The sequence below is a fragment of the Gopherus evgoodei genome, chromosome 5 (assembly GCF_007399415.2).
Source record: "Gopherus evgoodei ecotype Sinaloan lineage chromosome 5, rGopEvg1_v1.p, whole genome shotgun sequence".
Lineage (NCBI taxonomy): Eukaryota > Metazoa > Chordata > Testudines > Testudinidae > Gopherus > Gopherus evgoodei.
In genome coordinates this window covers 4,452,728-4,478,476 of record NC_044326.1, presented here as the reverse complement: position 1 = coordinate 4,478,476, position 25,749 = coordinate 4,452,728, and the positions used below count along the sequence as shown (strand labels likewise).

The 25,749-nt window shown below is 39.9% G+C and overlaps 1 protein-coding gene across 3 annotated transcripts in view; it reads left to right on the top strand.

The window, feature by feature from the left end:
- The window catches only part of EXOC6B (exocyst complex component 6B), a 354,725-nt gene that overhangs the window by 192,198 nt on the left and 136,778 nt on the right, over positions 1-25,749 (top strand). For all 3 annotated transcript variants that reach the window (XM_030565624.1, XM_030565623.1, XM_030565622.1), the window contains exons 7-8: positions 14,101-14,277; positions 22,195-22,263. In XM_030565624.1, the coding sequence (XP_030421484.1) occupies positions 14,101-14,277; positions 22,195-22,263 (246 nt within the window). The remainder of the gene's footprint in view (positions 1-14,100; positions 14,278-22,194; positions 22,264-25,749) is intronic.

Sequence of the window (25,749 nt, the reverse complement as noted above, 5' to 3'; positions counted from 1 at the left end):
CCTCTCCAGTTTCTCCACATCTTTCTTGAAATGCGGTGCCCAGAACTGGACACAATATTCCAGTTGAGGCCTAACCAGCACAGAGTAAAGCAAAAGAATGACTTCTCGTGTCTTGCTCACAACAGATCTGTTAATGCATCCCAGAATCACATTTGCTTTTTTTGCAACAGTATCACACTGTTGACTCATATTTAGCTTGTGGTCCACTATAACCCCTAGATCCCTTTCTGCCGTACCCCTTCCTAGACAGTCTCTTCCCATTCTATATGTGTGAAACTGATTGTTCCTTCCTAAGTGGAGCACTTTGCATTTGTCTTTATTAAACTTCATCTGGTTTACCTCACACCATTTCTCCAATTTGTCCAGATCATTTTGAATTATGACCCTGTCCTCCAAAGCAGTTGCAATCCCTCTCAGTTTGGTATCATCTGCAAACTTAATAAGTGTACTTTCTATGCCAATATCTAAGTCGTTGATGAAGATATTGAACAGAGCCGGTCCCAGAACAGACCCTACGGAACCACACTTGTTAGACCTTTCCAGCATGATTGGGATCCATTAATAACTACTCTCTGAGTACGGTTATCCAGCCAGTTATGCACCCACCTTATAGTAGCCCCATCTAAATTGTATTTGCCTAGTTTATCGATAAGAATATCATGCGAGACCGAATCAAATGCCTTACTAAAGTCTAGGTATATCATATCCACGGCTTCTCCCTTATCCACAAGACTCGTTATCCTATCAAAGAAAGCTGTGAGATTTGTTTCACATGATTTGTTTTTTACAAATCCATGCTGGCTATTCCCTATCACCTTATCACCTTCCAAGTATTTGCAGATGATTTCCTTAATTACTTGCTCCATTATCTTCCCTGGCACAGAAGTTAAACTAACTGGTCTGTAGTTTCCTGGGTTGTTGTTCATGGCTAGTAGACATTGCTGTACCTATCCTCCATGAACTTACCTAATTCTTTTTTGAACCTGGTTATACTTTTGACCTTTGCAACATCCCCTGGCAATGAGTTCCACAGGTTGACTGTACGTTTTGTGAAGAAGTACTTGCTTTTGTATGTTTAAAACATGGTGCCACTCACAAATACCACTGAAGCCATTCAGAGGCTAAAAGCACTCAGGAGATTTGATAAACAGGCTACTTTTATTTACGTGCTGAAAGATGAGTTAGGAAAGTGGCAAGATACACAAGTTTGAAAATGTGTGTGTTCACCTGTAAAGGACCGAGCACACTATTGGCATTACAAAAATTCCATGGCTTTATTGTACACATTGGTCACAAACTGGGAGGGTGCAACATATCCAAGCTAGCGCTGCTCTTTGCTATGAAGACTGACTGTACCAAGTTCTAAATACTCAACTTGGGTTGTCACAGCTTAACCCAAACCCTGCTTCACCATTAGTCTTGTACAGGTAATGAATAATAACTGCACTTTAAAAAACCCCAATAAGTGATATGGTAATATTTTGTAGTTAGTGAATGCAATATGTGTTTAATCTGTAGAGATTTATTTTTTATGCATAGTCATGTTCTCATGAGTTTTAAGCTGTTTTTATGAACTAGAAATGCATATAATACTTTGTTCAGACTGTATTCTTCTTTTTTTATCTTTTAAATAGCACTGGCAGGAAACAGCCAAGTTTGACTGAGACAACCAAAATAGCTAAAACACATTATACCTCAGTGCCGCAAAATGGCGTTTCTTAATTCCTATTAAGGCCCCTTAGCTTTCAAAAGTGCAGAGCGCTCACAAATACGGTAGAAATCATGTGGGATCTGAAAGTACTCAGGAGACTTGAAAATCAGGCTATTTTATTTAGCTGCCTAAATTTAGAAGTTAGAAATAATACTAATGATTGAAATTACTGCATATAATGCTTTTTTGAAGTACTTTTTACACCCTGTTATAGTCCTAGCACAAGTAAAAAATGGCCAAATGTAACATCATCATGTTTTTGGGCTGGGACTAATTTCTTGTTTAGCCAAAATGGAGGTACTGACAAAGTCAATAGCTAGAATACTTGAGATAGGATCTTACTCATTGTTAGGATCGCAGTACAGTATTTTTAATTCTATCAGTTTGCTGTCAGTGTATACTGCATTTGTAATTGTACTATTCTCATGACAGTCTGGATTATTTGAGGTGGGACAAGAGGGGGATTTAACTTGACACTGTAGAATTGTAAAATAGATTGGATTCTGCCCAGCCTCTGATCTGATCTGGTTTATATTTTGTATATTTCTCTCATATTTTAATACTCCGCAAAACTAAATATCGGGAGTGAAATCCTGGCTCCATTGAAATTAATGGCAAAATTCCCACTGACTTCAATGGAGCCAGGCTTTCAATCCAGATGACTAGAAACTTTTCATGTTGAGGTGTTTTGGTAGAAGGTTTCAGTCACATTATAGATGGTACAAGTTCTAATATTTTACTGAAATGTTTGTGACTTGAAAAGGAAAGTAACTACTTATCTAGACAAGAAAATAAATCAGATATATAACAGCCCTTTAAAATCTTTTCAGGGTTAAAGAGTTAACTTTTCAGGACAGGAATTACGTTGTCTTATTTATGAAGACCTAGGCACACCTATAGCATTGTCGAAATAATTAAATATAATTCTCTATACTGTTTCCAGATTAGCCTGTAGAGGGCAGGGCATGTTCAGTAAATAACTCTGGCATTTACATTGTGTAGTTCTTAATGAGAATTATTGAAACTTGTGGATAGACAGTGAACTGTACATGTATTTTTAACGTGAATAGCTCCCGTTAATTCTTCAACAAGTGTTAAAAGTTTTGAATGGGGAGAAATTATTATAAATTTGAAGTTAATTTACAAGGGCAGTTTGAGTTAATTTCAGATCTTGAGTTATTCACATGTATTCACAGTGTTGCATAATTAAAAAATACCTTACTATTTGAAGTACAAATGATATGCTCAATAACAAACTTAGGGAAAATGTTTCTCTTGGAAACATCCTTTGATATGGCAGACAGTTGTCCAGAATGTTGAGTGTACAAATACATTCTTGAAGAGACTGTTTTTTGAAAGTTTAAATGACTGGATAGTTTGGAGAGAGCATGGGTTTGTGCTGTGTAATGCAGTAATCTTTGCGAATGCTCTGCCATTTTTTCCTCCCAGTATTTCTTCTCAGAAAGCCAAATTATTTAAACTTTCAGAATGATTGCTTAGAAAATAGGTGTGTCTAACAGGATATTTTACCTTTCATTTAAAAATCTTAGTGGACTTTAAGTGAAAAGAAATGAGCCAAACAAAAATTTAATGCTCTCAGATAGCTTCATATAGCTGCTTCTGCGTGAAATTTTTTTTAAATGAAAAAACATAATAGGCCACTCAACATCCTTTGTAGTCAGCCTGCTTGGAGAAACATCCCTTGTAGTCAGCCTGCTCCTTATTTCCTTCATTATTTTTCTTCCTCTGTATTTTTAATTCATTTTTTCCAATTTATGGCTATTGTAGCAATTAGGGAATAGTTATTGTAACCAAAAGTTTGTCATGCCTAAAGAGAAGTGCGAGATTTATTTTTACCCTGGTTGTCATCTCCTTTGTATACAATATTTTTTTCACCTCAAATAAGTATAATACAAAATCTGAGTTATAAAACTCTTCCGTAGATTCATAGAGTTGAAGGCCAGAAGGGACTATTAGATAATTGAGTATGACCTCCTGCATAACACAGGCCATTGTTTCACCTGGTTACCCCTTGAGCCTCCAGTAACTTGTTTGGCTCACATTTATCTTCCAGAAAGACATCCAGTTTTGATGTGAAGACAGGAAGAAGTGGATTGACACACAGCTGAAGCTTGTGTTTGACATTATATGATTTGAGGCTAAAAGCACTGAGAATGAGTCCAATTAGCAAAGAAAATATGCATGAACAGTCTGAGATGCAGACTTAGAAGGGACATGATAACAGTTCTCAAGTACTTGTAAAAGGTTGTTAGAAGGAGGAGGGAGAAAAATTATTCTCCTTACCTCTGAGGATAGGACAAGATGCAGTGGGCTTAAATTGCAGCAAGGATGGTTAAGCACTGGAATAAACTGCCTAGGGAGGTTGTGGAATCTCCATCATTGGAGATTTTTAAGAGCAGGTTAGACCAACACCTGTCGGGGGTGGTCTAGATAATACTTAGTCCTGCCATGAGTGCAGGAGACTGGGATGGATGACCTCTCAAGGTCCCTTCCAGTCCTATGATTTTAAGATTCAGTGCAAATAGGGCATTAGGAGCTATTAATGGGCTTGACACTGGGAAAGTGCCTCAGCTGGGCAATTCATGGAGCTGATGAACTGCTAATGCAGAGGTGAGGGAAAGGCATTAACAAGGTTATACCAGGAGCCATTATTGAGTATGTATCCTGCAAAATTTTGAATTCTCATGGTGTGAGGCCAGAAGAGATCATCATCCATCCTTTTGGCTAAATTTCATAGTAGCTTGCAGATTGCTTTGATGCATCTGAAAACCAGCTATGGAACCTGTTCTCAGATCATCACGTAAGATCTCTGACACAAAAACTAGAGTCTGTGGGAACTTTTTCTTAACTCTGCTGAAGAACATCTCCCTCCCAGAACTTCCGTGCTCACTTATCAAACTTGTAGACTGCCGTGGGGAAAGGCCAGACAATATCTCATGCATTTTGTGCATGACTTTACTTCTCAAGGCATCATCCTTGAATAGTTCTCATATCCAGACATATCTTTCTCTGTTCCAGGATAATCGGGACTGTCCAAGAAAGGCATGCAAAATATTGTCTTCAGCCAGTTTCTCAGACTTTTTTTTTTTTTTAAAGAAAGAACAAAACCCAGACTGACAAATGGAAACAAAAACAGGATCTTGAAAGGAAACTTATCTGTGAAGTCCTAGACAAGGCACACAGAGGGTGTTCGAAGGCATAGCAGTTTTCAAGATCTCAGAGAAAAGGCAGCTTAAAAAAAAAAACAAAACAAAAAAAAACCCAGCAAAACCAGTAGTGGCCAAGATATGAGAAAAACTTAACTGAATAGCAAAACATTTTTTGAGGGCTGGAGTAGTTTATCGAAATGACCACAGAGCAAAGACCTAGGAACTGCTGAGTTCTAAATCTGTCTTTGTCACAGACTCGCTTTATGCCCTTGGATGAGTCACTCAACCTCTGTGCCTTCATACACCCAATTTGCAAGTGGAGATATCTACATAGAGTACAGTAGTAACTCAGCGTTACGAACACTTTGGGAATGTAGATTGTTCGTAACTCTGAACAAAATCTTATGGTTGTTCTTTCAAAAGTTTACAATTGCTAAATAGTGGTAACTTTAATGGAAAACCCATAAGTTGTACTAACAATCCTAAAGAAAGATGATTGAGGCAAGAGTAATTCTTACCAGTGTGGGCTAGCACATACCATTTCCAGTGGAACTGCCTAAAGGCTCTGAATGTTGAGGTTTAAGGATTTCAGTCTCAGGAGCACTGCTCCAAGACTTGGGATTCTCTTCGAATACTAACTTTGGAGAAATAAATTGCCTTGGTCATACTTTGGCTGCCTGCTGCCAAGTTTCAGTGTCTAGGTGTAGTGACTGTGTAATATGAGTGTTTAGACCACAGCAAGACTTAAGGATTGTGGAAGGGAGGCAGTGTGTTTCCTCAGTAGCCTTTTAAAGAGAGAGTTTAAGCCTTTTAATTTAGATTTTACTCTCTTGCCCTCAATCTCTGAAGAACAGACCTCCTGTCTGGAGCTTTTCTTTTTAACAGTTCTTTTACATTTGTCCCATCAGGAGCACATTCAAACACAGAAGTACTTACAAGGCTATTGATAGCTCCTTATGGAGAAGAAAGCGCTTAACCCATCCTTGCTTCTCCATATCTATGTAAAAACATAAAAACGGCCATAATTGGTCAGACCAATGGTCCATCTGGCCTAGTATTCTGTTTTCCACCTTCTGGCAAACAGAGGTAGGAACACCATCCCTGCCCATCCTGGCTCACAGCCATTGACGGACTTGTCCTCCAGGAATTTATCTAGTTCTTTTTTGAACCTTTTTATAGTTTTGACCTTCACAACATCCTCTGGCAAAGAGTTCCACAGGTTGACTGTGAGTTGTGTGAAGAAATACTTCCTTTTGTTTGTTTTAGACCTGCTGCCTTTTAATTGCATTTGGTGATCCCTAGATCTTGTGTTATGAGGAGTAAACACCTTTATTATTTACTTTCTCCACACCAGTCATGATTTTATAGACCTCTTTCATATCCCCCCTAAGTCGTCTCTTTTCCAAGCTGAAAAGTCCCAGTTTTATTAATCTCTCCTAATTCAGAAGCTGTTCCATGCCCCTATTCTGGCACAACTTAACCTTTTTTTATGTGAAAGGAATAATTGAGCTGGTTACCATTTTTTTGCTGAGATTATCTAGTTGCTCTTATTATTTTTATGTATTGATCCTTCTGATGAATTTAACTGGGACTGAGGTGCAGGAAAAATGTGTTCACATATGCCTTGAGCCATAATTAAATCTCAGCAAAGACACTGTGCATTTTTGCATGCTCTGTGTTCTATGAAAAGACAGTACTAACAACTGCAGAGTGAACATTGTTGCAGGGAGCAGGAGACTTCATCAGCTGTTTATGCTCAGAAACATCTTTGATTATGAACTTCGAAATTGTTAGTGAGTGATTAACATTCATAGTTATTTGACTGAGCACTCTGTTATTTTGCTTTGGGTAATAGGGCAACGATGAGAGGTTTGGGGATTTAAAAAAAATCAAAGATCTGAATATTGACATTTGTCAAGATATTTTCTCGAGCAACCAAATTCTATTCCTGTTAAATCATATGTCTGAGAAGCCTGATAAAGCATTGCATCCACTGCTGTTTTGGGTCTGCTCATTTATGCAGAAAACTAATTCTAATTCTCCGCTCCTCTATTCCTTCTGGAATACATAACATTAGTCTGGTTACTTCTGATACACACATTCAGGTGGCTCATTCTTGGGATCAGATCAGCAGTGGATATAAATCTTCATTGCTGCTTTGAGAGAGGACTCATTTTTAAAAACCTGTTTTTCTTTAAGTTCCATTCTATATTGACCTATAGTACTTGATTGCTTCTCCTGGCTGAGAGTTTATCATTTTAGTATAGGATATATAGGTTATATTCTCTGTGGACTATAGCTAGTAGTTGAGTGAATCTTTATTAGAATCATTCTCTCCACTTACTGTACTATAGTAGGTGTCCCAGAAAACAGGTTAGCAGTATTCAGTGGTTATAAAGAGCTTTAAGTGTTCATAACCCTGACTAACCTAAACTAGTTAATCCTTCTAACACCCTATGAGGATATATGTAGTAGTAACCATATTTTGTACCTGGGTAAGATGAGACAGAGCGAGGTTAAAACACTTGCCCAAGGGTGCGAAGGATGTAAGTAACAGAGCTATGAAAAGAACTCAAGAATTCCTGGTTGTCAGTTTCATGCTTGATCCAGTAAGTCTACATTATCACACGAAAAGTGCACATTTATTACACCATACTTGAATCTGTGTCACAATCTCGATTTCAGCAATGGGGGTGGGTGAGGGTGTGGTGGTCACGTTACTGGGGAGAGGAGAGTGGGAACTTGCAGGAAACTCTGTTCTTGGTTTTAACAGTGAAATATTGGAGAGTGTTCTCTCTTCAGAGATTTAGAGTTTTCAAACTTTTTCTTAAGACCAAGCATCAAGTAAAAATCACGTTCTTGGGCCCCATTTCCTGCACTCACGGTGAACTTTGTCAGATTTACTTTGGACAAATTGCGCTCCATGATAACCAGTTAGCACTGAGAAAGCAGATAAGCAAAAACTCTTAGCGTCCTGACAAGTGACTGGATTTTGGTTGAAACTTAACAGAAGTTGTGTTGATGTGTTGAGTTTACACCTTGCAGTAATAATACACGCTTTGATCTGATCTGAGAGTGATTTTATAACTTTCAAATGGTTCTTTGGCAGAGAGCCAGCCACATTGTCATTTTTTATTAACTTTCTTTTTTCTTCCCCTGTAGCAAGTCTGCTTTATTAATATTGTTTTAAGGAATATGTATTCCATTCCTAGAGAGATTCTTTAAAGTTCTACACCTCAGTCCATTAGAGCAGTCTATAAAACAATCACAGCAGCAAATGTTCAGTAACTAATCAAAACCACTAAAGCTAACCACAACAATACTTCAACCATGTTTAAATAATAAATCATTCTTTGCTGGGCCATATCTACTATCTTCTCAGGAAAGAGCTAATTAGATTCTTTATTTTTAAGTAAACATTGTCAGTTTCATTGATGGGTGGAAGCAATGGGAGTGAAGATGAGACATATGCATTGCGCTCAGCGCCGGCAAATTAATACAAACAAATGTGTGTTGCTGTTTAAAATGGTTAGTTCCTAAAGTTGCTGATATATTTGAAAAGGAAAACGTTCCAGGGCCTTGTCAGGCAAAGAATAAAGGAATGCATGGCCTAGCACGTAACATGTCCCTACCCATTGGTTCGTTGTAAATCTCCCAGGTAGTTACACTTACCTGCAGTCTTACTCTTCATGAGAGTTTGATCTGGAAATTAAAAGTACAAGGCTGGACTCCAGAATGTGAAGACTTGTATATGAACTGTTAGTTAAGGGTGATCTTTATGTGTGTGTGTTGGGGGGAGGTGGGCGAAACTATCCTTCTCCTTTTACAGCTTCATTGAGAATTTAGCACTACCGGACACTGCTCTACTCTGGCTGGGAGATGTCACCTGTAAATATTTGTGGACTTGGAGAAGTATCCAAGAATGGCAATTGCAGAATAGCTGACCACTTTGGAAGTGATTTAAGCCAAGCTGTGAAAAGGAAATCAGTGCAGAATGATTGTGTCCATTTTGGGATTTAGTGAGGAATAGTGTTTTGTGCTTTAAATTCACACCCGAGCTTATTTGGCAATAGCTTCCCAGTGTAGACAAGCACTAAGAATGGGAAGATAGCTTATTTTCCTTGTCTTTTCAATCTGTGGTCTCTCTCAACCTACCAACAAGGAGGATTGTTAGTGTCAATTGTGTGAGTGTTTTTTAGTTAGCTGGACACTTGACAACTGTGGAACTGAACAGAACCCTCCAACCTGTTTCAGACCATAGACCAGTGACTAGCCATCTGATGGTTAACACATTTAGGTCATTAGTGACCTAGATTTGATCCTGCTACCTAGGGGCGGTAGGCTCTGTATCCCGTTACCTGAGCCATCCAGTTCCCACCTCCCCCAACAGGTGCTCTTTTTAGAAGGATGGGGGTTTGCCTGATCAAGGTCAGTTGCACAGCTGTTGGTGAGCACAAATGAAATTGGCCTGCCCCTGCACTAGCCTTGCGAGCAGATGAAAATGACTGTGCTTAAAGGGGATTTAAACTACGGGGATTATTAAATTTAATGTGCATTGTGAACAGACATTTGTTTCTTAACTTCCCTCTCTTTTATTGTCACATTAAGCAGAGAGTACAGAGATTGATAGTTCTGTGTAATAGAGGCAGTTTTACAGAATAATAGAAAAACGCACTTGCTTTCATGTAAACCACACCAAAAGGTAAGGGTTTTTTTTTTGAAGGCCTCCCCGCCTTGGCCCCAGGCCAATTTTCAGAGGTCATGCTGGAGTGTCGCTTATGCTTTGATGTGGTTTCTAACGTGTGCCTCTTCATTGGGCTCCCTACAGATGCCTTTAGGTGAAACAGCACATTAAAATCCAAATGTGCCTCTGATGCAGGTCATTTTTCTTCCTTTATGTGCAATGTCAAACATATTGTACAGCTTTCTCCCTGCCAGAGCCCAGGAAGGGTGTGTGCCCACGCGTGTGCATGTGTGTATAAGGTGCGGGCAGCAGCAGAGTTCTTTGGCAGTTAAGCTCACACTCCTTCATAGCAGCTTCCTCTGGGCCTCTCCCTGGTTTTCTCACACACAAGGTGAAACTGAAACCTTGGTGACTTCACCCAAGTTTGCAGAAGTTGAAGAAAATTTGATATTTCTCACTTACAGGTCACTTCAGTCCAAATTGTGTCTTGCCAAAATAAAAAAAAACCCCACAGACACACAAAGCAAATAATTTTTTTTTCTGGCATGTACTTTATAGAGCTCGAGTGTAACATCTAGATTACAGACTTAAGATAATCTGTTTCTTTTAGGATCTGAGCATTGTGAACTAATTCTCAGCTTCATTTTAGCATTTCTGTAAGAATGCCTTTAACATAGCTGAAATGCAAGCTAACATAGCATCAGATCAGTGTTTTAGCAAGACCAATCGCTATAGCAATACAGGGAATGTACTTCATAGTGATCAGCTATGGCTGTGTTGCTTTCATTAGGTGTAATGCAGGGGGTCTCAAACTGGGGGTAAGGATCCCTTAGGGGTCATGAGGTTATTGCATGGGAGTCACAAGCTGTCAGCCTCCACCCCAAACCCTGCTTTGCCTCCAGCAATTATAATAGTGTTAAATATACAAAAAAGTGTTTTTAATTTATAAGGGGGTTCGCATTCAGAGGCTTGCTATGTGAAAGAGGTCACCAGTGTATTACACCAGTGGTTCTCAGACTTTTGTATGTGATGGTGTTTTGTTTTCTTGGTGCATGAGAAGGACGTAAGAGTTAGTTAATGTAGCACGGGATAGCTTTTTCTTTTTATTATCGGAGACTTGTGTGTAATTCATAAAAGCATACAGCTCCTTCTTACATGACGAGATGCTCATAGTCTTCATGGGAATCCCTCTAACTGCCTTTCATGGATCTGCAGTGGTACAACAGAGAATACAAGGAGAAATACTCTTTAATAAAGATTGGCCTGAACTAAAACCACATTAAAAACCTCAGAGTTGGGTTTGGATTTAAATTCATTGCTGAAATTCCTTTTCCTCTAGTAGGCCGAACCCAAACAAACTGAACTTGTGGAAAGCTAGAGTTCAGATCTGGATTCAGAACTCCCAGGTTTAGGAATAATCAGGTCTGTGGTGTTCGGCGGCTCTTGTTAGAGACACAATGTTTGGCTGTGGGATTTTGGTTCAGACATGTCTAGGATTCACTAATTAACACATATGCTTTGCACAGAAACAAAAATAATCAATACTTGCACTCTGTCCAAATAAAAATAAAATTCACCTACAAGTGGTGTACCGTGGGAGGGAATGTCACATGATCTCTATTCAGAGAGATTTTGAGTAATATGCCCTCTCTTGCCATTAGTTCTATATTTCAGCTTCATATGCTAATACTTATTGAATACTTTTAAAGCTTAGAGGGTGAAAGTACAAACTCGTTTACCTCCAGCATGCTCACTCCTTTGTTATTTTTCCCTCTCTCCCATGACCAATGTCACTACTTTATTTCCTATACAATTTTTCTTTGAACCGCCCATTTTAGGATCTTTTAAAGACTAATGTTTCTTTGTATTGGGAGAACATTTTGCTTATACTCTTTTTAAAAAGGGCAAGAGGAAAAATGATTCTATACACCTGGGAGATTTTCATAGACACTTAGGCTTGAATTTGGTATCATTTACATTATGTTCACTTTATAACTAAGTTCACTTCAGATGAATTGCTTTGGCCTGAATCGGCATATCTGAGAGCAGAAACGAGTCCAGGATCTATCTCGCTTGAACGCTGGAAAGAACAAAAGCTTATTCCGTTTTTGAGTCCTAATCCTTGATATATGATGTTGCAATAGGTTTATATGGAGTGGAGCTTCTGGAGTTAGAGACTCTGGTGCAGAATTTGCCACTCTGTTTCCCAGTTGTTCATCATGTTTGAAGTGTCACAACCACCGGGAAGATTTCTCTTGTGCAATGCTAATGAACAGACTTTTTGCCTGGGACAGCCTTGCTAAAATCTGTCATTGAGCCTCAGTCTTAGGTCTCTTTAGAATAGTGTCTCTGCTGTTTGTTGCTCATCTCAGCCCAGCCATTATTTTCTCTTCTCATTGAAGCTTAACCTAATTATTTTTTTCTGCTGCTTTCCAACCACTAGAGGTCAAGATTGTGCTACTGCACAGTACAATAAGTAGCTCCCAGGCATTTAGCATTAAACTCCATCATTCTGCTTTCCTACGCAATGATGTTTATTGCCAACGGTGATTATTTTTTTTAAATTCTTTGATTTGAATGGTTGTATTTATCTATTAAGAATGAGTAGATTGTGTTACATATATGGACATCATAAAAGTATGTCAGTCTTGTGACACAAAGCAGATCTAGGTGTATTTTGTGCATCAAATATAAAGTAATGTAGCATGTGACTATATGGGCTTTAAAATCCTTCTCTCTCTAATATGGATAAATAACCCTATTTCTGATTGTGGCAAATTTCTGCACAACCAGGTGTTAAAAAGGAGCTGACATTAAAGAGATGCTGTCAAAATAAAAATCATACTTTAAAAACAAATTTCTTACTTGTGATATTGACACCTTAGATGTTTAAAAGCAAAAAAATTAAACCCCTAATTTATTTTTCACTATTTACATAGTTTGTTTGCTGTCTAATTTTTCTTTCAGTTTGGGCAATGGCAATAGATTAAATTAATCTTTTGGTTTCTAAGCATGTTCACTTTCCTGTTTCTCACAGTATCACACTGCTGCAAGGCTCGGTGTTGAAACAGTGCAGGAGAAAGTTTACATTCATGCACTCTTTTACAAAATGCATTCATTAAAGCATATGCCTTCAGATTTGGATTTTGGAAACCTTCTGTTCTCCCCCCCCCCCATTGCAGAAACAAAAATAATCTAAATGTCTCCTTTCCCTTCCAATGGCTCTTGCATTAATGTAGAGTGCATATCACTCTTGCTGTCGCTAGCAATTGAAACCTTGGTTCTGTGGTCCTCTGTCTCCAAAGTTTCAGTGTATTGAGTTACTCAGAATAAATAAGAGTGCTCTGTTTGCTTCTTACCCATTCGTGATGTGTTGCCAATGGGATTTTCAGTGGTTCAGAGAAGCAGTTAAATACTTAGGTATCAGTTGAAATTAAAGGTAGCACAGGGAGTAAGTGCAGATATGAGGTGAATCTGTTTCTGAAAGGGGGAAAACCTGCACTTTAAAGAGGGGGGGAAAGCTTTTTGGAAAGACATTCTGGAGAATCCAGTATATCTCAACATGTTTAACATGTTTAGGCAATACTTGATATACTTCTACTTGTAGCAAGATATCAGTCCACATCTATAGCATCAGCTCTTCTACTGCAAGGCAAGCATTTTTGGGGGGCAGATTAAACAAGGCTTTGCAGTTGTGTATAGGACAGTGTAACACCTATGTATAATCTCAGTTTTGAATTTCAAATTTAAACCGTCTTCCAACTTTGGTGTTTGGGACTAAGCAGTTTGCCTGACTCTCACAGATATTACGCTCACTAATAAAAAGAAAATCCATACCCAGTTTCAGGTTAGTAGATGTGTGCTTTTCTGGCATAACATTGTTCCCTAGAAACAAACCTTTGGTTGTAATACTGCCTACAGATCAAGATCATAGACCCATATAGCAATTTTCCTGTAAAGGGATCTCTACTGGGTCATCCATTCCAGTCCTGAATCCTGGTTATTATCTCACTGAGAGAATTTCGGTTGAGTACCTTTACAGATCGTGTAAATGAACAGTGCACAATTACATTATCCTGGGGTACCACAAAAATGCTTTCAGGAATCTCTGGGGCCCAGATGTGGAGGGTTTTCTGTTAACATGGGATGAATAGAGGAACACATCCAACAGTTAAGTCAGCCCTTTAATTTATCCTGTGACAGTCACCACATGGCCTGTGGTCTAATATCTCTCCATCAGTGTTATAAATAGATCAATATGGCAGCATGATGGGTTTGGAATTGTGATTTGTGAACGGTCATGATATTGTTTGCATTATTACATAATCACCTGCGGTTTTGAAATGAGTCTTCTGCTTATTTGGAATATCTAGGTTAGAAAATATGTTAAATAAATTGTCAGTTCCATCAATTGTGGAGGGTTTTGTTTTGGTTTTTGTCTAATTTGTAGCATTTTCTGAACAATTACATCTTTTGATTCAAACTAATAAATCACTGAATGTCATCAGTAACTTTTAAATCTGCTTTTGTTCTAGGCCCAGCAGCAAAGAAACCTGGATAATATTGTATCTCAGCATCCCAGGATAGGTGGTGGAAAGAAATATAAGAAAGATGTCTGTGCAAGCTCAGATCTGGAGGTGAAAAACACTAGCCCCATGTCTGAACAGGATTCAGGGATCCTGGATGTTGAAGATGAGGATGATGATGAAGAGGTACACGTATAATATAAAAGCCAGGAGATTGAATGGCTCAGGGGATTGTAAATGGGACATTTCACATCCAGTTTATCACCTCATATTTGCCCTACATTGGTTTTTATCATGGAAGGATGGTTAGTGGACTATATGAAATGAGTAGTTGGGGCTCAGTATGGTTCATAGTGAGCTATGGACCGCATCCCAATTGGCAATCCAGCGGAGAGGACAAAAATTAAATGAGAACAGAGTGAACTACCCTTTTCTGTACTAGAGATGGTTCCTCCAGTCCTTCACTTATTAGGAGTCGTAGTCTGATGTCTTCCATGGCCATTTAATTTGAAAGACGGAAGAAAGTCCATTAAACAGATACTTTGGCCTTTGTGGAATTGTGCTCTGATGTATATATTCGCTGACAATGAAAACACATTTTCTGTGATCAGAGGCTTAAATAACTTGATTATAAAGATTCTGGTTCATTAAAACCTTGAGCCACATAGTAGAATTTTCAGTGTTTTGGAATCTCTTGCTGCTTCTTTCTACCTGCTAGGAGCCAAATTCTCTGCTGGTGTAGCTCCATTGAAGTTTAATAGTTATTGCCAGTAGAAAATGTAAAATGTATTGTGTAATATGCAATCTTTTTGGCCCTTGCTCCTGGAATGCATAATATCCTGTTGCCTCCCCACCCTTAAGTCCCTGGTTACAGATAATTTAGTGGAAGACTGTGAATGACACGGTAAGTAATAAAATTAAAAACTCTTTTTACTATAAAATAGATAGTTAAGCAAACAGGCATTACAAACTAACCATACGCTGCACTGGTACTCACATTCTGAGATGAAATGATGCATTTAGGGATGATCGGTCCCTAAATGAGGAGAATGGGTATAATCCTTTCTCTAAGGGACCTTGACAGTGGATGGGCATGGCTAATCTAAAATTAGCCTGCTACCCTTTTTTATAATTAATTACAATATTGCCCCTTAATTAATGTTGAATCCACCTTTTACCATATCTATATTTTTGTTATCATAATTAAATATTTTATTTCTCATTGGTTATTTAACATTAAACATAATCTTAATTAGTATCTATGTAAATACCATACCAATAGCTATCAATCTAGATAGCATTTTCCAAAATATTAACACTTTGACTCAAACACTTGTATAAACCAGATAGGACCAAAACATGTTTACAACATGACCTGGGATTATGCCGTAATTTATCTCCAGCTTGCTTTTGAATTGTCTCACTTCACTTTACTCATATTTTACTGGGTCTTGCTTGACTATTTGAAGCTTGCTTTTAGGAAATAATTTTTTAGGCCTACTCACACTTCTGTATAAATATAAGCAAGCATCATATCTTGCATGGCAGCAGCCAGGAAGGAGAACAGAGCCATAGCCCTTTCATAGCATTGAGAAGGTAGGGTAATATAGTGATCTTCAAAGCTGTGGGAAGACCTTCTGTTTTTTTTATGTTTGCGCCAATACTCAATTCCACTGCAAATTAGAAATTGGGCAGAAGTTAAACATAGGGAGAATGAACAGGGAAGGTGCATTTTTAGGAAATGAACACAAACCTGTAAATGTATGCATGATATTTGATTTCCCCCAACCTTCATGTTCTTGAATAGTTGTCTGCATTCCATGCTGCTATGGAATGTTCAGTTGGCTGCAGAATAAGACACTAGCGCCCTATAGAAAATGGTTGATATTGCTGAAGACATTGAGACTAATGTGCCCCAATAGGCACAGGACCTGTGCAGCCCACAAATATCTGCAAATTGTAAATATTAAGGAAGGAGAGGAATTACTTAGGAAAGCAAAGCTAGTATTATGGTATCAGGAGACAGGGATAAAATTAAGGAAAAGGAAAATTTAGGCTGAACTTAGAAACTTCCCAACAGTTCGATTTATTATGTAGTTGAATAGTCTCTCAGAGGAAGTGGTGGCAGCTCCATTTCTTGGCACATTAAATGCAAGACTGGCAGAACGCTAGTAACCTACAGTAGGGAATAATCTTGCATTGGCTGAATGATGGATGACTGAAGAGATCTTTCATTTCCAGATTCTTAGTAAATAAGCGTTCGTTCCTGGTTTAATGATACCTTTTGGAAGGTAGTTGGTTTAAATTGGCAACAGGACTAATGTCTTTGCAGAAACAAGATTCGGAGCATAAATGAGTAGTTGCTGTCCTTGGTGATGAAATCAGTAACGAAACAGACGTATGTCCAGAAGTAGTGCTAATGAAAATGACAGGAGCTAGACGCCTTGTCAGAAGCAAGTGAAAAAATCGTTTATTCAGTTTGCGTAGAGTCAAAAAGCATGAATATAAAATGCAGCTCCTGTTTGTTGTTTCCTCACTAGCTCCTTGGAGAGAACAGTTTCTTAGAGGCAGGCAAAGGAAGTGTTTTTAATTGTCTTAACCAGATTTCTTCTACTTGGGGGGGAAAAAATGCTCTTTGGAAAGGAAACAATAGTTTATTAGTGCAGATACCGCTGTTTTCATCTGGAAGAGAGCACCGTGAAATGAAACCATTAAATGTTCTAGGGAATTGTACGTGAGTAAACTATTAGTACCATGTTCTTCAGTAAGGCCTTAGCATTGGATCCTCAGCCTGCTTGCAGCTTTAGAGACAGTGACACTTGTTAGTCATTAAAAGCCACTCCTCTTGTAGAGCCCTCTAAGTTTTTCTTGTCTCCACGCTCACAGGCAGGTGGAAATCAGACCAACTGCTTCTGAGTTTAGGGTATTCAGGATTCTGGATTGGATTTTCCAAACTCAGGTCAAACTAATTGGCTGTTTTTAGGGCTAAAAGCCCCACAGGTGAATAAACAATCCTGGCTTGTTTTGTGTGAAGCCACCATCTCCTGATGCACTCTGGTGGGTTGTCCCCACCTTACTTCCTTAAAAAGAAGGAACCATGGCCGACAGGCAGCCAAGGAAATAGGTTTAAAGGAAGATTTTCTCCTCTTGCACTTCTCTTCCTCCACCCTGTGGAGTGCATAGGGGGCCTCTGCATCTTCTGCACCATATCACTTTCTCCCCAGAGGGACTGTTTTAGGCTTACCTCTCCCAAGGAAAAACAGAGCACCACTGACAAAGAAGCCAGGAAAAGTGTCAGACAGCCCTTTCCCATGCAGGGAACAGTAGGGTTAGGGCAGATAGACTAAAGGCCACTGAAACCCTCTGTAGCAGCAGCCCTGGTTCAGCACAAAAGCCAGTCCAGGACCTCTAGCTACTATTTGAAAAGAGACCAACCTGGCAGACACTGATACAGCCTGGGAGAAGGACGGTGAGAGGCCTCAAGACTCATCTCTAGCCATTCATCCATCTGTCTTCACAGTTAAACAGGGGCCTTTCCCCTTGGGCTTTCCTTAGTGGGGATCTCCCTTCCCTGGGAAGTAGGTCTGGTGGCCAAGACACATTGTGGTGGTGATTTATTACTCAGAAATGTCCCATGCAGCTGACTCCTAATGTCGTGCTTCAAGACCCTCTGTGAATTACTCAGTCTGGGCTAGATTGGGTATTCTTCACCCTTCTCATTCAGGGTGGCCCCTTTCTGCTCCCAGGGATTATTCTGACTCTTCACCCACATGGGGTGCTCAGTCCAAATAGAGCACATACCTCCCTTCTCCAGCAAAATGTGAACTAATGGCAGAGAGAGAAGTTAGTGCACAAGAGCCTCCCTTCAGTGATCAGATGTGTCCCAGTATAGACTGGTGTTTACTCTCCTTTCTTCAGTTAGATGAGAGAGAGAGCAAGCTCAGCAGGCCATATTCAAAAGGGGCAAAAACCTCTCACACTCTCACGGTGAATTGGCTTTCTCCAGATTGAAGACATGTCCTGTCCTGTCCTCTTTGACTCTATTCAAAGGACCTGATGGTCAAAAAGAGAGGAAAGATGAGATCCCCGATCCTTGAATAGAGAAACAAATCTGGTATGTTTCCTCCCCGCATTGGGAAGCTCAATATCAGGGCAGACTGGCTGAGCAGATATGGGTTAGACCAGGGAGAATGGCGTCTTTATCCTAGAGTCATAAAACTTGAGCATTTAAATTTGCCCAGGGATGATTTTACATCTAAGGATGATATCAAGGTGGCAAAAAAACCTGAACTTCAGATTGTGTACTGGTGCCTATCACCCTAGTGTCAGAGAACTTTCAGAAGAAGGAATCCAAATGCTGTATTGGTTGGCCCAAGGGATTATTCTGCTCGTACCCAGCGTGCCTGGCTATGGCAATAAAAAATACAATGCTCCAAATAAACTTGTCAGCTCTATTCAGTATTTTTCGAGCAGGCAGACTGAAAAATATATCCACGCATCTGAACATTAATAGTTCCTCAGGGAAGACTTCTCTGGATCACACACAGCTGATTGAGAACACCACTCTTCTTTTTCTTTTTTTGTCTCCATCAATAATTATGCAAAAGCCATGTTAATTTTTTGTGAGATCTCTCTCTTACTTCCAGCCAATCAAAGTAGTCTTGCTGTCACCATAACCTCAGCTGGAACAATGTCTGAGTTTGAAGAACTCTTCGGTGAGCTCTAGCATTGCACCATTCATGCAGATAAGATGGTGCTTAGAATAGATCCAGCCCTTATTGACCTGGTCTAGGTGTTCATAGGGCAACTGAAGTACACCTAGACCTCACAAGATGATGATGTAAATCTGCAGCATGATTCATTATGTACTACCCTCAGCATGGGGTTAAAAGCCTCAAAGCCATCAAATCCACCTGGATTAGATGATGCATGTCACAGACGTTCAAAGCATGGAGTGGAGTTAGCTCTATTAGCAATCGGAGCTTCGTCTTTAAGGTTAGTGAACTCCATTCTGGGCCAAGAGAATCTACTTGCTGTATGCAGAGAGATGTAGGATGTCTGCCTATGAGTTTTCTAAATATTGAAAATTAAATTTAACCCTCAGTGGATGTGGACTTTGAAGAGATGTACTACATAGCTATAGTGCCTGAATGGAAGGTTGTGAAAAAAGTAGTAATGGGCTCCCCCTCAAAAGTTCTCATAAAGCCGTTCCTATAATCTCCAGTGTAAAAGATCAGTGGCTCTTTTCTTGCTGAGGTACAGAAAAGTGTATCCATACTTCCATGAAAGCTTTCTATCTGCTAGTAGCAGTATCCACAGATACAGCCCATTCTGGACAAGCTTGGGGCCAAAACTAAAAAGCAGAGCATTCCTTAGCTGTCACTTAAGTCAGTGTATGCCTGTTTCAGAACTAAGAATTTGTTATGAAGGTTAAGCCAGCTAGAATCCTCAGTCATTGAAGCTAACCCAAGTGGTGGTATTCTTCAGACGGAGAGGTTTGGGCTGCTTACAGGGACTGATGGCTCTGTCTCCCCCTCCCATACTGCAGATATGCTGAAGACCCAAAGTGAGAGTTTGTGGGCTTCGCTGTTTGAAGAAAGGAAATTTCAGTTTAAGGATAGGATACACTTTCTTTTTGTGAACATGGAGAAAGGAGATGAGACTGAGGTGCTGGTGGCCATCTAGTGCCCTTTTTATTGAAAGGGGGCTTTAGGTTCTTTTCATTGCAAGCTTAGAAATAGCTCTGCTGCTCCTCAAACCTCAGAAACACAAGCTTAACTATGAGTGTAAAACAAGTGCTACAAAGAGAGATTCCACACCTTAATCAAAGGTTTGTTGGTTATGACATTGTTCGTTACTTCAGTGTCTAAAATACTCTTCATCTAGCTATTCAGGGGTGATTTTCAATGATAGGTCATTTCCTTTTCCTGCCAGTATGTGGCATTCCATCACAAACTATACATGCTGAGCTTTGCTTTTGTATTGCAGTAAGTATTGTCACAGCGGCAAGTTCATAAGGAACATGAAGTAGTACAGATATCAGTCTCTAGGGCGTCTCTTGCCAACCTGCTATAATTCCAGTAGGGTTTGTGTTCAAAACTGTAATGACCAGAGTCTTTTTGTGATGGGTGGTGGTGAAAGTTACGCAAGAAACTACCCAGGGAAGCTGATGACTGCTAGGAGAGCAATAAATGTATTGTTCCAGTGCAGTAGAAAACAATACAGATTGTTGGGCAGTGTTTTAAATTTGCCACAGTAGTTTGTTTCGAATACTGTGTACGTGCAAAAGCATACAGTGGACTGAGTCTGAAAAGAGTTCAAAAGGCTAGGTGTGTTGTTTCATTCACTGTTAGGGTTGGAGCTCTGTGTGGAGGGAACAGTCTGTTCTTTTCCTCATATTAAGTCAATCTTAGGTTAACACCCTGTGCAAGAAGAGGGTAAAGGATTTGAGCACTTCCACAAGGATGTGTGTGTTTTTAAAACAGATAGTCTATAGAATTTGTGCATGACTGTCTGAAAATGCTTTAGATACAGTTTAAATCTTAATATAAACTCTTGATCAGGGTCTGAAGTTGTTCTGGAGCAATAGCTATTATATTGTCTATGTTTGGGCTTTAATATTTTTAAGGAAATACAGAGATTTTTTTTTAATTGTGGATTGCTCTTGTAAGAGAACTCCCCTTGTGGATCAACTCCTCTCCTGCTTCCCTCGAACCTACACCTCTTCGCTAGCAAAACATTTAATTTGTGGACCACCGGCCTTGGTTCCAGGGACCACTAATGATCACTGCTAACCATCTGAAAAGAGTAATTGTTGTTAAATACTAATTCATGGGAAATCATTAGTTAATTTGGTGGTGGTTGTGTGTTGTGAATGGGTGATGTGTGTTTTTTTTTCCTCCCTCATTACTACTGTTGATTTATTACTTGAACCCCATTGTGCTGAGTGCTCTACAAACACATAGCAAGAGAAAGTTCTTGCTTGAGGAGTTTGTGCTCACTAGTCCGGTCTGCACTTAAAACTTTGGTCAATGTAGCTACAGTACTCGGATTTGAAAAATCCGCCGCTATGCTGACCTAAATGCCTGCTGGAGACGTGGCTAGGCTGGTAGAAGAAAGCGTCTTTTGTCCTAGCTCAGGGAGGTGGAGTTACTACAGTGGTGGGTCAACCCCTTCTGTCCAAGTAGTGTGCATCTACACACCGGGGTTCCAGTGGCATAGCTATGAACCCGTAGCTCTGCTGCTATAACCTCTGTAATGTAAACAAGCCCTGTGTCTACACTTGAAATCTAGTTAAGACAAGACACAACACTTAGAGGTAAGAAATGGAGGTAATGGGGCGGGAGAGTAAGAGTGATAGGAGCACACGTTTACTTTGCTCCGTGTGTGTGTACAATTGGTACATTTAGTTTTGGTTTTAAAAAATCAGCGCAAGCTACCGATATCAGTAGTCCCGCTCGACTGCCCGTTGCCTGTGATTGTATGCTGCTGACCTGAGTAGATCCATAATGTGAAGCTTGTGGATGCTGAATCTCACATTCATGCAGTTTTCTGCGGTCTCTTACTTTCTGCCTCGCCCTTGTGTGCTTTCTTAGCTTTATCAGTAAGCAGTTTTTGAAAAATGGCTCAGTTTGTCCTTTAAGTGAATTAAGTGTTGATGCCAAATTAGCAGTCCTGGAGAAGTACCTTCCCGCAGCACAGGTGTGGCACAGATCGAGTCAGTGACAGCTTCTGCCAACATGCCTCAACTCTTATCTAGGACCACCAGCTCATTTAGCAACCATGGTTGGTCACATCTTTTGCCCCTCTGCTGAGAGGACTAACAAAGGGTACGAATACGATATGTGTTTTGTAAAGAGGTAGATGCTCGGAGTGATGGGTACACCAAAAGTTGAATTTTGCTGCTTTGATCCATTCGTACCTGCTTTAAAAACCCCAAAGTTGAACAGTACTTACTACGAATTGAAATTCATTATAACTGAAATCCTCAGTATCCAGTCTATAGTGTGTCTGTATATTCCCACACACTATGTACTTTATTTGTAGCCAAGTGCTTGTACATTATATGTTGAGCCTCTTGTTTTCCATTTCATGTTTTTGTAGGTGCCTGGTGCCCAGGATTTGGTGGATTTCTCACCTGTGTATCGATGCTTGCACATCTATTCTGTACTGGTAAGTAGGTCTGCGATGGTGTTTTCACTGCACAGTTTGTACAAATGACACTGAAGTTTGCCCAGATTTTGAATGGCAAGATTAGGTGCAGCTCCTTATGTCTGTGTAGACGCTCTTGGAAAGAAGTTGTTGCGTAATGAGTATTAGTATGTGCTTATGTTCACCTCAAGAGAAAATGCAGTATCTAGTCACATTAGAACCTCAGCAGCATGTGACAAAGGGAAGCAGGGGCAACACTGGGAGCCGACAGTAGAGGAAGGGCTTTGAATAAAAACCAAACAGCTATTTTATATTAGCATACTGCAAAGATAAATAAACCATTTTCTTCAGCCACAACAGCTTTGGAGTTTATTAGGAGCCAAATACATTTTTCTAGCTTAAATATATTTCCCTAAAATAATTCTTCTCTAATCAAAATAACTGTTCTATCAGTGCAAAGTAATATATCGAGTAATCAAGAAAGACAGCAGTTTTAAGTGGTTGTTGTTGTTTATTGCACCTCCCTTCTTTTGAAGACTGGAGAATTTCCCATCATTAAAATCATATGGTATGTAACTAAATCCACAGTTTTACTGTCTTGGCTCCAGCTTTCTGGAAGTCAGACTTCAGACTGCCCTGAAAAACATCAAGATATGTTTACATGGCTGTGTAAGTGATAAGACCATTTTCTGCTGCATTTTAGTCAGTTCTTGATCGCTGTTGTATGTTAAGAGAAAAATAATTGTGTGACCCTGATCATCAGTTACACACAATGGTGGAAACCTTCCCACAATAGCAAAAATGATACCCACCACATTGGCATTCCTACTTACCGAAACATTTCCCGCCCCCCACCCCAATATACAAAGATAAAACCTTGTAACTAACAAATCAATCAACCAGCCAACAAAACCAGGAGGTTTTTATTCTGAAAAGGGAGACGAGCCAGAGACTTTGTGACGTCCACTAGGGAATTTGCTATCATCTTTACTTGGAAGGCACTGAGATACTGAGGTGATGTTTGGCAGTATAAAACCCCAAGATAGATAGATCATCAGCAACTTTAGATCCAGTTAATTTTCTGTCCACATTTGAGAAGATGATGGATCTAGAATTCCAAATACTTGCTTTGTTTAGAAAGGTGGGTCCACTCAGGGGTGGCTCCAGGCCGGCACTCCAAGCGCGTGCCTGGGGCAGCAAGCCGCGAGGGTCGCTCTGCCGGTCGCTGTGAGGGCTGCAAGCAGGTTGCCTTCGGCGGCATGCCTGCAGAGGGTCTGCTGGTCCCGCGGCTTTGGCGGACCTCCCGCAGGGGTGCCACTGAATCCGCGGGACCAGGGACCTCCCACAGGCAAGCTGCTGAAGGCAGCCTGCCTGACGTGCTTGGGGCGGCAAAATACCTAGAGCCGCCCCTGGGTCCACTTAAAATCCAATAAAATTCACCTCTAGTTTTGGTAGGTTGCTAGACAAAATGTGGTTTTCAGGCCTTCCGATATATTGATAAAAAGTTACTCCCTTTAATGCGAGCGGAGAAAATGACCTTCATGGGTGATGCTTCAGACTTTACTCCCTTGTGCCAGATACTCATAATTTTTAGACTCCTGCAGTAATTCATCTGGGCCTTCCAAACTGGAAATCCGCAGACCCAAAGGGTCTCTGTTAGTCTGCAGCTGTTCTTCAATGATAGTAACCCACAGTTGCTGAAGAAAGCTCTTCAGCTCTCTCGGCCGCAGGAGAACCCTCTAAAGCCAAGCCAGTACATAAGAACAGTGCATGGTTTCTACTTGTAATCCGGCAGCTTTGCCTCCCTTGCTGCTCTGGAGCCTGAACTAAGAATTGTTTCATTTATGGTAGACCTAGAGCCAGCGCCTCTCCCCACCCCCTCCAGCAATACCTACAAATGAATTTGCTAAAGGAAATAAATCATCATAAAAATGCATATATAACCTTTTTATGTCTTCATCTGTTGGTAATTATATAGCTTCGCTACAATTCCGTGATACTTTATTGGCATTAAAAAGTTAACCTACCCAGAATGTTATTTTTGAGTGAACTCTGTCTTTGACAAAGACAAAATACTAGATGTTGGAAGCCTGCTTCAGGGAGTGTGCTAGGAGAAAATTACAATGGTCTGAATCCCTTGGTAGATTTCAAAGTGTCATTTGATTTGGAGAAACGTCAGTTGTACATAGATGTACATGTAGTCATGGCTTTGCATATAATTGTTTAATAGAAGGGTATATTATAATGCTATTACGTAAAGCGTGAAAACAGGACATTAGTTTTTTGCATCAGTGGATGTTCAGAGTATTATAGTTTGTAGTACATGTTTATCTCTAGACTGACATTATATTCTGGTTTATGTAATGATGCTTTTACTGTTCACCCTTTGTCATATATAGAACGTGGCTGTGTACTCCCCTATTGTATGCTGGAGAAATGCTACTTCTAGAAACAGATTCCAGGCTAATGCTCCAAGCTGCTGTTTGATTGCTTTCTGCTGCAGCTGGAAGTAAACCATTAGCCAGCCAATATGTTCTTGGAGAGAGTGCACCTGGAGCCTCTTTGATGTGCTCAAAAAGTAACTTGAGATGGGAAAAGTCATGTTAGATGAAGTCCATCGTTCTTTTGGGGATAGAATATAGTCCCCCGATGGATACATGTCTGAGTGATTAAATTATTATTCCTGCCTGCCTCACGTAGGTGTGGCGCCTCAATGTTTGTAAAGCTCTCTGAGATACTAAAATTGTGCGGTCAGATATTAATACTTAGCACTAATAAAGCATTTTCCATCTTCAAAATGCATTGTAAACATTAACCATCCCCACATCCCCGTGGAATAGGTAGGTAGGTGTTATTCTCAATTGACAGATGGAAAAAACTGAGGCCGTGAGGTCACAGAAGGAGTTGATGACAGTGCTGGGGTTAGAATTTAGGAGGTCTTCTCCCCAGTCCTCTACTGAGCCCACTAGACCAGACTCCTACAATACAGAATCTCAGCCAAAAGGCCTAGAAGAAACAAGAAAAAAAGAAACTGTAAGGCAGAATTTTCAAGAAGAGAAGCAGGGAAGGAAGGCAAGCAACCATAAAGGAAAATTACCCTTTTCCTGACCTGTGGTTGAGTCCTGAACTGGTTTTCTAGGCCCAGCTACTGTTGAACAATATCAAAGATTGGACAAGCCCCAAGGGAAATGGTCACATCAGTGTCAGACGGAAGGCTCATAATATAATAGTTACCAAAACCTCCTAATATTTGTCATTTACAATAGTGTTATCTAAGTGCTTGGCCTGCAGTTACAAAGGCCTACTTTGAATAAACATTGCAATATTTATTATTTTTAGTGAAATCGACCTTCCAGTCACCTCAGTTTTATGGCTGTGCTGCTTATAAATTCCCAAAGGATTATTTGAAAAATCCTACTCATATCTGCCAGCCTTATCAGCAGGGCAGTAGTTCACATATTGTAACATGAGGTCAGCTTTCGGTCATGGTCTTGCAGACGGGGCCAG